The sequence below is a fragment of the Bidens hawaiensis genome, unplaced genomic scaffold (genome assembly GCF_021521415.1).
Source record: "Bidens hawaiensis isolate Kalapana, Puna unplaced genomic scaffold, B.hawaiensis_p1.1 tig00004525_1, whole genome shotgun sequence".
Classification (NCBI taxonomy): domain Eukaryota; kingdom Viridiplantae; phylum Streptophyta; class Magnoliopsida; order Asterales; family Asteraceae; genus Bidens; species Bidens hawaiensis.
Window position 1 is genome coordinate 453836 of NW_027491273.1, and position 14931 is coordinate 468766.

General features: G+C 37.0%; 2 protein-coding genes and 1 pseudogene across 2 annotated transcripts; all 3 read left to right on the forward strand.

The window, feature by feature from the left end:
- The first annotated feature begins 1365 nt into the window (after positions 1-1365).
- On the forward strand, positions 1366-3710 carry LOC143626887 (large ribosomal subunit protein mL102 (rPPR5) pseudogene; annotated as a pseudogene).
- Positions 3711-8578: 4868 nt separating this feature from the next.
- On the forward strand, positions 8579-11262 carry LOC143626888 (31 kDa ribonucleoprotein, chloroplastic-like). Its single transcript, XM_077096828.1, has 5 exons — positions 8579-8926; positions 9524-9625; positions 10480-10782; positions 10861-10936; positions 11029-11262. Exons 1-4 carry the CDS (start codon positions 8579-8581, stop codon positions 10921-10923), a joined length of 816 nt encoding a protein of 271 aa, XP_076952943.1. The 3' UTR covers positions 10924-10936; positions 11029-11262.
- Positions 11263-12076: 814 nt separating this feature from the next.
- On the forward strand, positions 12077-14870 carry LOC143626789 (protein CNGC15b-like). Its single transcript, XM_077096758.1, has 6 exons — positions 12077-12180; positions 12421-13096; positions 13180-13466; positions 13623-13734; positions 13820-14056; positions 14142-14870. The coding sequence occupies exons 1-6, from the start codon at positions 12155-12157 to the stop codon at positions 14808-14810; spliced, it is 2007 nt and encodes a 668-aa protein (XP_076952873.1). The 5' UTR covers positions 12077-12154; the 3' UTR covers positions 14811-14870.
- Positions 14871-14931: the final 61 nt, after the last annotated feature.

The following is a 14931-nucleotide window of genomic DNA, read 5'->3' on the forward strand; positions in this document are numbered from 1 at the left end:
AGATGTTTCATTTTCATTTTCAGTCACCATTCGACTTAGATTTTTTTGCCAACCAAAACAGGGTAGCGTTTAACACGACGCATAAATTATTAATTTTAGATAAATCTAAACAAATTTTGATTGTAAAAATATATAATTTTTAATTTCAACACATTAACCCTTTCACGACCTCCTTTACATGTTTACAACTTCCTTGTTTGCACCCCATTTACGTCCCACCTAACATATTTACAAGTTACAGCCTGGTTAAAACACGTTCACATCATGTTATTGCGGGTCACGTCGTAGTTTAGATCATGGTTATGAATAAGCTAGTAAATTCTATTCGAGTTAAACAATTTCAAGACGTGAATCTATTATCTGTCACAAATTAAAATATTTTAGGTAATAAAACATTTATTTTGTTCACAATTTACAAAAGACAAATTGAATTTTAATAATCTCACTTTATTGCAGTTGACTAATAATAACCCCACATTCTAAAATAACTGTCACCGGGCTCACCTTTCACACTAACTGTTTTCATTGAACACTAGTTGTTTTATTTTGTTCACAATTTACAAAAGACAACTTGAATTTTAAAATAGCTGCCACCGTTCTCACTTTTCACACTAAGCTTTTTCCGAATTTTAAACTGATGTTTTAGTGCTTTTGATCGGAATGAGGATATGAGAAGATTGATGTAAAATTTACCTTGAAACGGTGCTCCAAACGGTGCTTCAATTTGGGTGCTTAAACTTTCAATTGACAAAAGATTAAACTATTTGGAGCACCATTTCGAAGTAAGTTTTAATCAATCGACTTGTATCCTCATTGTGATCAAAAACCCTAAAACTTCAGTGTGAAATTTGAAAAAAAAACTTAATTCTGTTAGATTTGTTTTTTAATTTTTAACAAACGCTCAATGAAAACAATTAGTATCAAGAGCGTGCTTTGGATTGAGTTTGAAAATGATTATTAGTTTATTGGTGTTTTTAAAAAATCAATAAGTTAAAATGTGTTTGACAATCACAAAAGCCTTTTTTATTTTAGCTTTTGGAAAGAGCTAAGAAGCAGTTTTTTAAAAGTCTGAAATCTTGGCTTTTCAAAATGACTTTCTGAAAAAGCCAATAAAACAATAATCATTTTTCAAACTTAATCCCAAACATGCCCCCAACTACGTGACGGATGACAGCTATTTTCAAAGATAAAACTATTATCGGCCGACTACATATAAGTAAAATTATGAAAATCGAAGTTCTCTTTACTGAAACCATATACAAAAAGCATACTCGACTCTCGAGTCAAAACCGAGTCGACTCAGTAATCGTTCTACTAAAACCCTAGCCCTCAAACCACACTTATCACCATCATCACTCATCCGCCATTTTCATCCTCCAAATCACCAAAAACCATGTCTTCTTCATCTTTAATCCACACCTCCAAATCCCAAATCTTGAACCACAACTTATTCTCCAACCTCTCAAGAATCTGCACTACCCACCAAACCCTCAACTTCTGCACCTCATCATCTTCCCCAAATCAAACCCACCTCCCAAACCCGGATCAAGACCCGACCCACCAACCCGAACCCGAAAAGACCCAGACCCGCCAACCCAGGTTCCCAAGAGGTAAGCATCAAAACCCAGAAAAGATAGAGGATATAATATGCAGAATGATGGCCAATAGAGCCTGGACCACAAGATTACAAAACTCCATTAGAAATTTAGTCCCTTTATTTGATCATAACCTTGTTTACAATGTCTTACATGCCGCCCGCAACCCGGATCACGCGTTGCAGTTCTTTCGCTGGGTCGAACGGTCGGGCTTGCATAAACCCGACCGGGAACTGCATTATAAGATTATAGACATTTTAGGGAAAAATTCAATGTTGAATCATGCTAGGTGCATTTTATTAGACATGCCGAAAAAGGGTCTTAAATGGGACGAGGAGTTGTTCGTTGTGTTGATCGATAGTTACGGGAAGGCGGGCATTGTTCAAGAGAGTGTTAAGATTTTTAGGAGTATGGAGGAGTTAGGCGTGCCGAGGAGTGGGAAATCGTATGATGTTTTGTTTAAGGTTATTATGAGGCGCGGGCGGTATATGATGGCAAAACGGTATTTTAATAAGATGTTGAGTGAGGGTATAAGCCCGAGTCGGCATACTTATAATATTATGATCTGGGGGTTTTTTCTTTCGTCGAGGATTGAGACTGCGAATCGGTTTTTTGAGGATATGAAGAGTCGGGAGGTTTCGCCGGATGTTGTGACGTATAATACGATGCTTAACGGGTTTAATCGGGTGAAGAAGATTGACGAGTGTGAAAAGTTGTTTGTTGAAATGAAAGGGAAGAATATCGAACCGACTGTTATAACGTACACCACTATGATTAAAGGGTATGTTAATGTCGGTAGAGTCGATGACGGGTTGAAATTATTTGAAGAAATGAAGAGTTTTGGTATGAAACCGAATGATTTTACGTATTCGACCCTGTTACCCAGGCTTTGTGATGCTGATAAAATGGCTGATGCGCATGCGATCGTGAAGGAAATGGTCCATCGTCATATCGCCCCGAAGGACAATTCCGTCTTTTTACAGTTGATATCGGGTCAGTGTAAGGCGGGTAATCTTGAAGCGGCTGCAGACGTGCTTAAGTTCATGATGCGGTTAAACGTCGCCCCGGAAGCGGGACATTACGGTTTTTTAATCGAAAATCTTTGCAAAAACGGTGGTTATGATGAAGCGGTTAAGTTGTTGGATCAACTTATAGAAAACGAAGCCGTGTTGAACACTAAAGGTAAGTTAGAGCTCGGGTCAACCGCTTATAATCCAATGATTGACTATTTATGTAATAATGGTATGACGAATAAAGCGGAGACGTTATTCCGACAGTTGATGAAATTAGGCGTGTTGGATCCGGTTGGGTTTAATAGTTTAATACGAGGTCATTCAACCGAAGGCTCACCCGATTCGGCTTTTGAAATATTAAAAATCATGCAGAGGAAAAACGTCTCATGTGAAGAAGCGTCTTACAAGCTGCTAATCGAGAGTTACTTGAAGAAAAACGAGCCAGCCGATGCTAAAACCGCATTCGATTGCATGATCGAAACCGGGCATAACCCGGGTCCGGCTCTTTACGGGTCGGTAATGAATAGTTTGTTTGAAGACGGGCGGGTGCAAACCGCAAGCCGGGTAATGAAAATCATGATCGAAAAGGGCGTTAAAGAGCATAAAGATTTGGTTATAAAAATCTTGGAAGCACTTTTGTTAAGGGGTCATGTTGAGGAAGCTTTGGGAAGAATTGACTTGATGATGAATGTCGGTTTTGCCCCTGACTTTGATCATTTGTTGTCGGTTGTGTGTGCAAAAGGGAAGACGATTGCTGCTGTGAAGCTTTTGGATTATGTTTTGGAGAGAGATTATATTGTTGAATTTTCGACTTATGACAAGGTTTTGGATGTGTTATTAGCTGCTGGAAAAACACTTAACGCTTACTCGATTTTATGTAAAATTAAAGAAAAAGGAGGCGTTACGGATAAAAGCAGTGGCGAGGAGTTGATTAAGATTCTTAATGAACAGGGGAATACGAAACAGGCTGATATTTTATCGAGGATGATTAAAGGGACAGGTGGCAAGAAAGCGAAGAAACAAGCAGCGGTTGCGTCTTGACTGAATGTGAGTTGATTTATAGTTTGTTTTTTCCTGTTATGATTAATAATATTTGATGGAGTTATTGTAACAAGCAGCGGTTGCATCTCACTGTTTTAGTTCAGGTTTTAAAACTGGTTTAGAGAACGTATTATGCAACCAACTTTTGCTTTGTTTTTGTGTTTTTTTATACGTTAAATGAATGTTATCTACCAACAGTTTTCGAATTTAGTGTGTATACTTAATATTTTGATCAAGATTCATATTATAAGTTGGTAGGGGAAACTTCTGTATTACTTGTTTAGGGGTAAGTCTGACGAACCAGGCGGGCTGGGAAAAATGAAACTTGGGTTAAAACGGGCTGTTTTATGGAAGGAATAAGTTGGCTCGGGTCAAAACAGGTTCTGACCAAAATGGACTCAGCTTGAAATGAAATATATCAAAATATTTCATTTTGAAGCCCGAGGTTCGAGCCTCGAGCTTTTTGAACAGCCCTACTTCCACACCCATAGGTTACAGTGTCGGTGGAAGTAAGGCTGTTCAAAAAGCTCGAGGCTCGAAACTCGGGCTCATGGCTCGGTCGATAAAGGCTCGAATAAAACTAGCTAAAAAAACTTAATTTGAAACATCTGAGCTGATTTGGCTCATTTTGTTAGCAAACCAAAATTGACCTAGGCTCGGCTCGAGTCATGGCTCAGCTCGTTGGCTCGATCTTAAGCTCGTTTAACTTCAAAATCGAGCTAGAGCCTAGCTGAGTTGCCTCGTTTAATTTCGAGCCCGAGCTCGAAACCAACCTGGCTCGACTCGGGCTCGACTCGTGAAACAGCCCTAGGTGGAGGTGGTGAGCCGGTGGGTGGCAGCAGCGGTGGCCAAGGTGGCGGCGGCGGCGGCGGCGTAACAATGGCGGATTTGTGTTGGCAACGTCCAATGGTCGTGGGCGGTTTCGAGGAGTGACCCGTTTTGGCCCGTGGTATAATTTGACTAGACCCAAATTGACCCGCTATTTAATTTAGAATGACCCAAATGGACCGTTATGTATATTTTTTTTACCCATATCAACCCATCCTTAAATGACTGGGTCATGATAGTTTAGGGCTGCTGCGGTTGTGAAGGCAGCAGCATCAACAGTGGTGGCGACGACAGAGTGGCTGTAGCCATGGCAGTGATGGTGTAGGTGGGCGCGGCGACATCAGTTTGTGCAGGCGGCAAACAATGGCTGTAGGTGGCGTCGATCTATTTGGACCCATTATAAATTATGATTTTTCATAGTAATGACCCGTTTTAACCCGTGTATAATTTGACTAGGCTCAAATTGGCCCGCTATATAATTTAAGATGACCCAAATGGACCCACATGTAATTTTTTTTTATCCAAATCAACCCATCCTTTAATAGTTTAGGGCTCCTGCTTGTGTATGCATAATTATTATTAGGGAAAATTCCTAAAATAGGTATTTATGAAAATAAAGTTCTAGTTTTATGTATCATTTGTAAAAAATTCCAGAAATATGTATTATAAACTAGTCGTGACGAGTAGTTTGCAGGACCAATTAAAAGTTCTCACATGTCCTTAAACTAACCATAACGAGCACATTCATTAATCATTTACTCGTCACGACTAAATAAGTTTCATGCCTCGTAATCAACGCCCACGAGTTATTTATAAATCCTTTAGTCGCGACGACTAGTTTACCTGGTTTACATTCTCTACACGAGTAGTTTATTAGTAATTAATTCGTCGCGACTAGTTTAACCTTATAATCTACTCGTCGCGACTAAAGGACTTATGAATTACGCGTGGGCGTTGATTACGAGGCATGAAACTTATTTAGTCGTGACGAGTAATTGATTAGTGAACGTGCTCGTTACGGTTAGTTTAAGGACACGTGGCAAGTTCGAATTGGTCTCTACAAACTACTCGTCACGACTAGTTTATAATACCTATTTTTGGAATTTTTTACACATGGTACCTAAAACTAGAATTTTGTTTTCATAAATGCTTATTTTGGGAATTTTCCCTTATTATTATTATTAGTAGTATTTATATATATACACAATTTGGAACTTTCTATAGCATCATTGGTTGTACTTTGTTAAAAAAAACTTGTACCATCTTCAAGTTGCATAGTTTTTTTTAAATCTTTATTTTTATTTTTGCTTTAGATGTCATACTTTTACATCTTTTACAGTTTAACTTCAATGTTTTTACGCATGTTATGTTTCCCATTTAACGGCACCATCGATCGCGCAGGTCATAGATCAGCTTAGTTATTAGTTTCTATGTTTTACGTTTTGAGTGTGTGGTTCAACGTTTTTACGTCTACTTTTCGTTTAGTTTTACTTTTTTTCTTATATTATTCCATTTTTATGAGTTTTCTCGTGCTGGTGGTCAATTCCGGTGGTGCGGCATTTGGTGCTACTTGGCAGTTGGCACGGTTTACGCCCCAGCTGCAACGCGGGGGCTTAATACTAGTTTGCTAATTAAAAAAAAAAACTAAATAAGTGGTCTCCGACATCCTTTTAGGCATATGCGAATTGGATAGACGCGATCTGTCGGGTCAACATCCTAAGGTGTACTGTCGGGTGGCATGATCAATCGTCGATAAGGGTTATTTCGGATATTTCGTAGCATTAATGAGAGGGGCAATAAGGGAAGAAGTTATGAAGGGTTTGATGAATCTACATCTCTATCAGTCCTCTTGGCCATTTGATTTGTTTTTGAGTTTTGACAGTTGTGGGATTGATTGCCTGTTATATACTCTTTTTGTCTGCTTTCATCTAGTGATTTAAAACTATGGGATGTGGCTTTTACACAACCCAACATTTGCTTCCAAGATATTTCTGAAAACTTAACATAATTTATTATTTTATGGAAAGCAGGTATTGCAATATTGGATATCATATAACTTATAAATTTTGATTATTAATTAAGTAATAAATAATAAAATTTTTAAGAGGCATTTAAGTGAAAAGATTATAATTATATTAAAGGGCAGTGTAAACTGTAAATCTTTCAAATGATTTAAAAAAGACCTTTGAATGTTTGATTATCAAATCTTTCTAATTATTATTATTATTATTATTATTAAAAATAAATAAAGTCAAATAACATGCAATTAAACACATGGACGAAAACACAAATAAATCCAGCACCATCCAATGCTCTTAGCTTTCATCCTCTCTTCATCTATGTGAGGTTTCAATTCAAAGTTGAGGTTTTTAAGTTCAAAATTGTGTAATGTAAGACTGTTATTCGTTATTTTCATGCCATTGTTCGTGGAGAGTTTGAATTACAATGGTGTCGTTTGTTGGTGTGGTATTCGAGTCGAGGGTTTTTGGTTTTGAGTCTAGTTTTATTTAATTTGATAGGTGTTTTATCTTTTACATTCTTCAAATCTAAATAATATAATTAAAAGAATATTTATCAAGTTAATATATAACAATGGCTAGAGTTATGTATAATAGTAACCCAATCCATATTATTAATTAAGATTTAGGTGAGAGTAGCTCAAAATATTTAGATAGTAACATGGCAAGCAAATAAAGGAATTTTAACACACTAACGTCATTGTTGCACAACCCCTGCAATGTTTCATCGTTGTCACACTTACCACAAAAACGCATCGCGTCATTGTGATGTTAAACGTGTCCAACACCAAATCAAATTGAAGGCTCCTAATATCTTGGAGAAGATTTAATATAATAATTAGTTTATTATTATTATTATTATTATTATCAGATAAGTTAGTCTTATCTATTTGTTTTTTGAAAGTCCTAGTTGAGTTAGTATATGATTAGACGATTAGTCATGTACGAGTTCCAAAGCCCTACTTTGTATCTGTTTTATTAAGTTTTTTCTCATTTGTTGCTTTCTTAATAAAAGAGTCGTAGAGAGTTCTACAAATCTCATGTTTGTGTTCTTGATTCACTTGCTCAAAGTTTAATATGTGACCCCTGCCAATCGGTTGCCACCACCTCTGTCCCTACCTATCAATCGTTGCCTCAATCTTCTTCGTTATCATCAAACCCATAACAATGACCACACGATGTTTGTGGTGGCAAAAATGACGAAGGGAAGGGACACCCGAGGTGTAGGAACTAGTAGTGAACAACCATCGGAAATAGGAGTGATCTCACACACAGATGGGTGATAGGTGGCAGTGACATCTTATGCAACACGTTATGAATTCATATTTCAATTTCAACAGATCCTGTAAACCAAACTCGTTAAAAACAAACACAAATCCAATTCTAATTGTATTGTATTATATTATATTAAATACCATGATTTAAACACACCCATAAACTAAAAGACATTTTCTTTCCCCCCTGTAACCACTAACAACAATTTAACACATGATTAAATCATCTCCCCAATAGAACAAAACACAGGGACACAAGATTCGTAAATCAAAACTTCAAAACCCCAAAACCCTGGAGTGTTGAATGCTTTAAAATCGGTTTGTACAAGTTTTACCGGATTTTCTACGTGGGCCCAATATTTTATGGCGTTTTATTACCAGATCTTTGAACCAGCTGTTTTTTAACTTTTTTTCTATAATACCTACCTAGCTTTAGCCCAAGTGATTTTTTTTTTAAGTGTGTGACCCTTATTTTCTAAAATACCTGCTATTAAAGCTTATGAGTAAAGACAACACAATCGAGCAAACTGCTATTGAATCTTCAACAACTTTGATTACAAATCGATTATTTTTGGATTATTTTTTAGTTCAATCTGCTTTAAGTAAAAAACCCGATTTTTAAAACATTGGCCATGACTCATGAGATTTAGAATTTGAGATAAGACACAAACGGGTCGGGTCGGGTCGGGTCGGGTCAACCCGAATACCCATCACCACCCTAACCTTATAAAACACACCCTTTCTCACTCCCTCACACCCCCTTCCTTAGCAAAAACCTTATCCATCCTCTGCTACTAAACCCCTAATCCATGGCATCCTCCACAACAGCTTCTCTTCAACTCCTAACCCTTGCTTCTTCCAAAACCCTAACACCCATCACCAAAACCCCATATTCACTCAGCCTCTTCACTTCCCTTAAACCATTCCCAAAGCTCAAGCTCTTTGAACCCTCTAGACTCATCAGAAGTACTGTTGTGGTTGCTGTTTCCACTGGCTTAGAGGTTGATGAAGACTTGTCTGGTGATGATGCAGATGATCAACAACAACAAAGCTTCTCTCCTGACCTTAAAATCTTTGTGGGTAATTTGCCTTTTAGTGTGGATAGTGCTGCTCTTGCTGGATTGTTTGAGTCTGCTGGAAATGTTGAGATGGTTGAGGTATTATTATTATTATTAATGTTAATGTTATTATTATTCTGTTTTGAAAGCTGGGCCTTTTGTAGATAATAATTAGGTGTGCATGGTGCGGTTCGGGGCGGTTTTGGGCTAAAACCAAGCCAGAAACAGAAACTTTGGTTTTTGGATTTTTGAAACCGTTTGGTTTAGGTTTTTTGGGTCTTGGATTTTACAGTTTTTGTCATTTGAGCTTGAAAATTTTAGGCCGGGAAAATAAAAGTTAGGCTGAAAATAATGAATTTAGGTATGAATAATTTTGTTAGTTATTAAATATTAACTAACAGACTATTATATATTTGGCCAAAATATTTGAGTTATATCTTTATTAATTTCTTATAAATTAATTAAAATAAAAGAATAAAAATCTTGAAACTCAGTTTGGTTCGGTTTTTTGGGTTTATATTACTTGCAAAACCAAAACCGAACCGTAAGTTCGGCTTTTACAAAAACACAATTCCAAAACCATCGGTTTTTGTTTCGGTTTGGATTTTTCGTTTTTTCAGTTTCAGATAGGGTTTTTTGGTTTCTTGCACACCCCTAATAATAATCAACATAACTGAATTTGAGGTTATTATTTAGGTTATATATGATAAAGTTAGTGGAAGAAGCAGAGGTTTTGGGTTTGTTACAATGTCATCAGTTGAAGAAGTTGAGGAAGCTGTTAGTAAATTCAATGGCTATGTGAGTTTTTTTTTTTATTTTTGTGTAAATTTCAGTTGGGTTGTGGAAAGTTTCTTTATATTTGGCAAATGGGTATGTAAGTTTTTGCATAAATTTCAGTTGGGATATAAAAAAGTTTAAAGCTTTATGGACTTTTAAGATTGTTAAATGCATGTCAAGCAAACTTTCTTTATTTTGGCAAATGGGTATCAGGGTATGCAAGTTTTTGTATAAAATTCATTTGGGATGTGGAAAGTTTAAAGCTTTATGACTTTCAAGATTGGTTAATGAATGTATACTAAAGTTTCTTTCTATTTGGCATTTGAGTTTTGTATAAATTCAATTGGCTATGTAAGTTTTTGTATAAATTTCAATTGGGATATAAAAAAGTTTAAAGCTTTATGACTTTCAAGATTGTTTAATGCATGTCAAGTAAACTTTATATTATGCCTTTGAGTTTTGTATACATTCAATTGGCTATGTAAGTTTTTATATAAAATTCACATGGGATATGAAAAAGTTTAAAGCTTTATGACTTTCAAGATTGGTTAATGCATGTCAAGTAAACTTTCTTTATGTATGCATTTGAGTTTTGTAAAAATTCAATTGGCTATGTATATTTTTGTATAAAATTGACATGGAATACAGAAAGTTTAAAGCTTTATTACTTTCAAGATAGTTTAACAAACAAACTTTCTATATATTGGCATTTTAGTTCTGCATAAATTCAGTTGGCTATGCAAGTTTTTGTAAATAATTCAATTGGGATTTATAAAGTTTAAATCCCAATCAAGATTGTTCAATGCATAACAAGCAAGCTTTCTTTATATTTGTCAAATAGTTTTGAACTTTTTAAAACTGTTTGGAATTAACAGGAGCTTGATGGGCGGGCAATTCGGGTCAACGCGGGCCCACCACCGCCACGCAGGGAGGAATCTTTTGGTGGGCTCAGAGAAGGCGGCCGGAGAAGTTTTGACAACAAGAACCGCGTTTATGTTGGAAATCTAGCATGGAGTGTTGATAATCTTGCTCTTGAAACTTTGTTTAGAGAGCAAGGAACTGTTTTGGATGCTAAGGTGGTTTATGATAGGGAGAGCGGTAGGTCAAGGGGGTTCGGGTTCGTGACTTACAGTTCTGCTGATGAAGTCAACAGCGCAATCGAATCGTTAAACGGCATTGTAAGTAAAAAAATTCATTTATTTCATATGCATATATTTTTGCGTAATTCATGAAGTTTAATAAAAATTGTGGTCTAGGATCTTGACGGTAGAAATATTCGAGTTAGCGTTGCTGAAGCCCCACAAAGACGTCAGTTTTAAAAAATATCAAATGGTGCGTTACGGTTGACTCATGTACATATATTTGCATAATTTTTTTTTCTTTGATTTGGTGTTGTAATCGGTTTTGTGAATGCTTAATGACAGCGGTGCAGCATGTTACAAGTTAAAGAGGTAAATGATGCTTATTGTGAAGCTGTGACTACCTGCATTTTTTTTATGTAACCTAAGGATTAGCAGGTCTCATAAGTGTCATTAAATTTTGTAATGAATGCTTTTAAACTATATACCGATTTGTAATCAATCATTTTGGTGTATGCAAATTGCATTCGGTTGGATCTTTCGTGGGAAGAATGTTATGGTCGTCGTGAATTTGTGAGTGCGAATTAGCGTTTGTTATTTGGATTAGTTTTGTTCAATAAAGCGTTTGATACGATTAATGTGTATTCAACTATGTGCTTCTGAAATGGACATTAGTCTGTTCAAACTTCAGAATTGTACGTAAAATAATTGTGATTAGCGGTGTTGTAAAACTCCCGACTAGGCGCGGATTAATCACTAGTCCCTACCTCACCGACTTGTGCTTGATTAATACCCATTTGTCCAAAATCGGTCAAAACTGAAAATTTTATATAAAAAATTTGGAGTAATCATTTGTCCAAAATCGGTCAATTCGGTCAAAACTGAAAACTTACATAAAAAATTTGGATTAATCATTTGTCTGAAATCGGTCAATTCGGTCAAAACTGAAACTTTTATATAAAAAATTTGGATTAATCATTTGTTTGAAATCGGTCAAAACTGAAAATTTTACATAAAAAATTTGGAATATATAGGTGTTTTTGAAAATTTACATATAAATTCCAATCCGATTAATCCATATTAATTCCGACTAATCGCTAGTCCCTACCCTACCATTCGGCTAGCGCCTAGCGATTTTTACAGCACCGGTGATTTGTATCTTTCATGCAGTCTTTAGAGTGAAATAAATTCTTGGTTTGTATCTAAAATTCTATAAATTCCTTCTTTTGTATCTTTTCCTACTCTGTTTCCTCTGTTTTCTAGCAAATTTTAACAATTAAAAAGAATAAACACAACACGCACTCATAATAGACAAATATTAGAACATCAGTTTCATTAATTAAAACCAGCAGAAGCTGCCAATTTCAGTAATATACCCTTTTCTTCTCTTCATTTTGCCTATAAAGTTGCAGTTTTGGCCTTTAGATCATCAACAGTTTCAAGAAACTTGCAGCATATCCGGGCGCGAAAAATGACCAATTCTAAACGTTACGTCAGGTTAGAAACTTATTTCTTATGTCACAATGTCACATTACCTGTTACACCCCAACTCTGGGCCTAGGAGTGTGACCAATAGTTGGTACCTATTTTGTAAATATATCAGTGTTTATGGATTAATTTTAGCGGAAGACTTAATGGTTATTATAATATTAATTTACATTGAAAATTTACTTGGGATTTAATTCATATGATTTATAAATTTAGACAAACTACATGTATTAACTTTTATCTTACCAGATTTGCTGCTGACGTGGAATCCGTTGAGCCGGATAGTGCATCACTAAAACAAGACGACCCGAAACTCACGAAAAACCTCTCACGAGTGTTCTCAGAGGATTATGCAAAAACCAACAAAAGCGTTCTTGACCCACGAGGCGCAGCCATAAACCAATGGAACCAGTTGTTTCTAATTGCAGCCTTGATCTCACTTGCAGTCGACCCGCTGTTCTTTTACTTACCTGTAACCAAAGAAGACATGTGTCTTGATGAAGACATGACCCTCAAGATCACACTCACTATCATCCGTACGATCGTTGACATCCTTTACGCACTCAAAATCTATGTCCGGTTTCGTACTGCATACGTGGCGCCTTCTTCCCGTTTGTATGGAAGAGGGGAGTTGATTCTAGATTCTGCTAGTATCTCCGAGCGGTATCTTCATGGTGAATTCTGGCTCGACTTCTTGGCCACGCTTCCAATTCCACAAGTGATGACATGGTTTCATATTGTTGACAAGACAGAAATGATGAGTACTAAAACGAGCGTCTTATACTTCATAATGATACAGTTTGTTTTAAGGTTGTATCTCACGTTTAGACTCGGCTCCCATATTTCAAAACAAGCCGGTCTAGTGGCTAATGTCGCGTGGGTCGGGGCTGCTTATAATCTTGTCCTGTTTATGTTGGCTGCGCATGTATGTTTTGTTCAAAAACATGTTAAAAATATGTTTTTTCGAGTATTACTAACTTTTGATCGGTTTTCTTGATTATTGTGAAGGTGATAGGAGCGATGTGGTATCTGTTAGCGATCGAGAGACAAGGGCTATGTTGGGTGGAAATATGTGACAAGGAAACGGAATGCAGACATCGGTATTTTGATTGTGTTAATGTTAATCTTCCTAGACGCGAAGCCTGGTTTCCGACTAGTAATGTCACGAGTGCGTGCACCGATCCGGATAACTACCATTATGGACTTGTCGAAGATGCGGTTCGATATAGTATTGCGTCCGCTAATTTTTTTAAAAAGTACTCTTATTGCCTTTGGTGGGGCCTAAGAGGGTTAAGGTAAGTTTAAATACATAAATGGAAAGACCGAAAGACATCCTTTACTGGCTTGTAAACAGTAAGCCAGTAAAGGATGTCTTTTGGTGACGGTATAAGAATAATATAAGCGACTGATTTTTTTTATTTGTTATATTTTATTTGTTTCGTGTTTTTCAGTTCAGCGGGCCAAGAACTTCAAGCGAGTCCGTTTATAGCGGAAACGCACTTTTGCATACTCATTGGGATTACCGGATTGGTGCTCTTCGCTTTGCTTATTGGCAACATGCAAGTAAGTCGCGCTTCGTTAATGTTTCGTGGTTTAAAAACATAAAACATAATGATTTAATAAACTTTATGTTGTTTTTAAAAAACAGCAATATCTGGAGTCAAGAACTAAACGACTAGAGGAGTATCGTGTCAAACGGATGGATACCGAGCAATGGATGCACCATAGACATCTACCACACGAGTTAAGGGAACGCGTACGCAAACACGATCTTTACAAATGGATTACAACCCGAGGAGTGGACGAAGAAGAAATTCTTGAGGCCCTTCCTCTTGATATTAGGAGAGACATCAAGCGTTACGTATGCGCTGAGCTCGTTAGACGGGTGAGTTATACGGTTATACCATCTCTAATTTTTCGTTTTATCCTACACGACTTTTGCCTTAAGACGATTATGCAAATTCGTATAGGTTCCATTATTTGATCAAATGGATGAACGAACCGTGGATGCAATATGCGAGAGACTAAAACCCGTGATCGCAACACCTGGAACTTGTCTAGTACGAGAAGGCGACCCCACTAATGAAATGTTATTTATCATGCGTGGTCACCTAGATTCCTACACCACAGGCGGGGGCCGATCTGGCTTCTTGAACCAGTGTGAGATCGGCCCAGGAGACTTCTGTGGTGAGGAACTGCTGACGTGGGCACTGGACCCACATCCCAGTGTTATTATGCCTTCGTCCACACGTACAGTAACTGCCATTTCTGAGGTGGAAGCTTTTGCTCTCACCTCAAAACATTTACGATTTGTAGCCACACAGTTTCGTAAGCTTCATAGCAAGAAGCTGAGACACACGTTTAGGGTGCACTCGCACCAATGGCGAACATGGGCCGCTTGTTTCATACAAGCGGCTTGGAAACGGTACCAAAAGCGAAAACAAGTCGGGCTTCTCAAGGCCAAAGAGGGTTCCAACACTCATAACATGAAGAGCAAGCAAAATAGAAAGGAACCCGGTTTATCAATATTGGCAACGAATGTAAGAGCGCGACATGATGACGATGATAATAGCATTCAAAGCCCGATACCACCAAAACCGAAGGATCCAGAGTTCCTAGATGATGATGATAATAATTAAAAGGATAGATTAAGTTTCATAAAGTTTGATCAAACAATGCATTTGATGATCTTTCACTCTTCATCATTTAGGATTTTAAACCTTTTGCCACTTGTATTGTTTTACAAGATTAAATAATAAA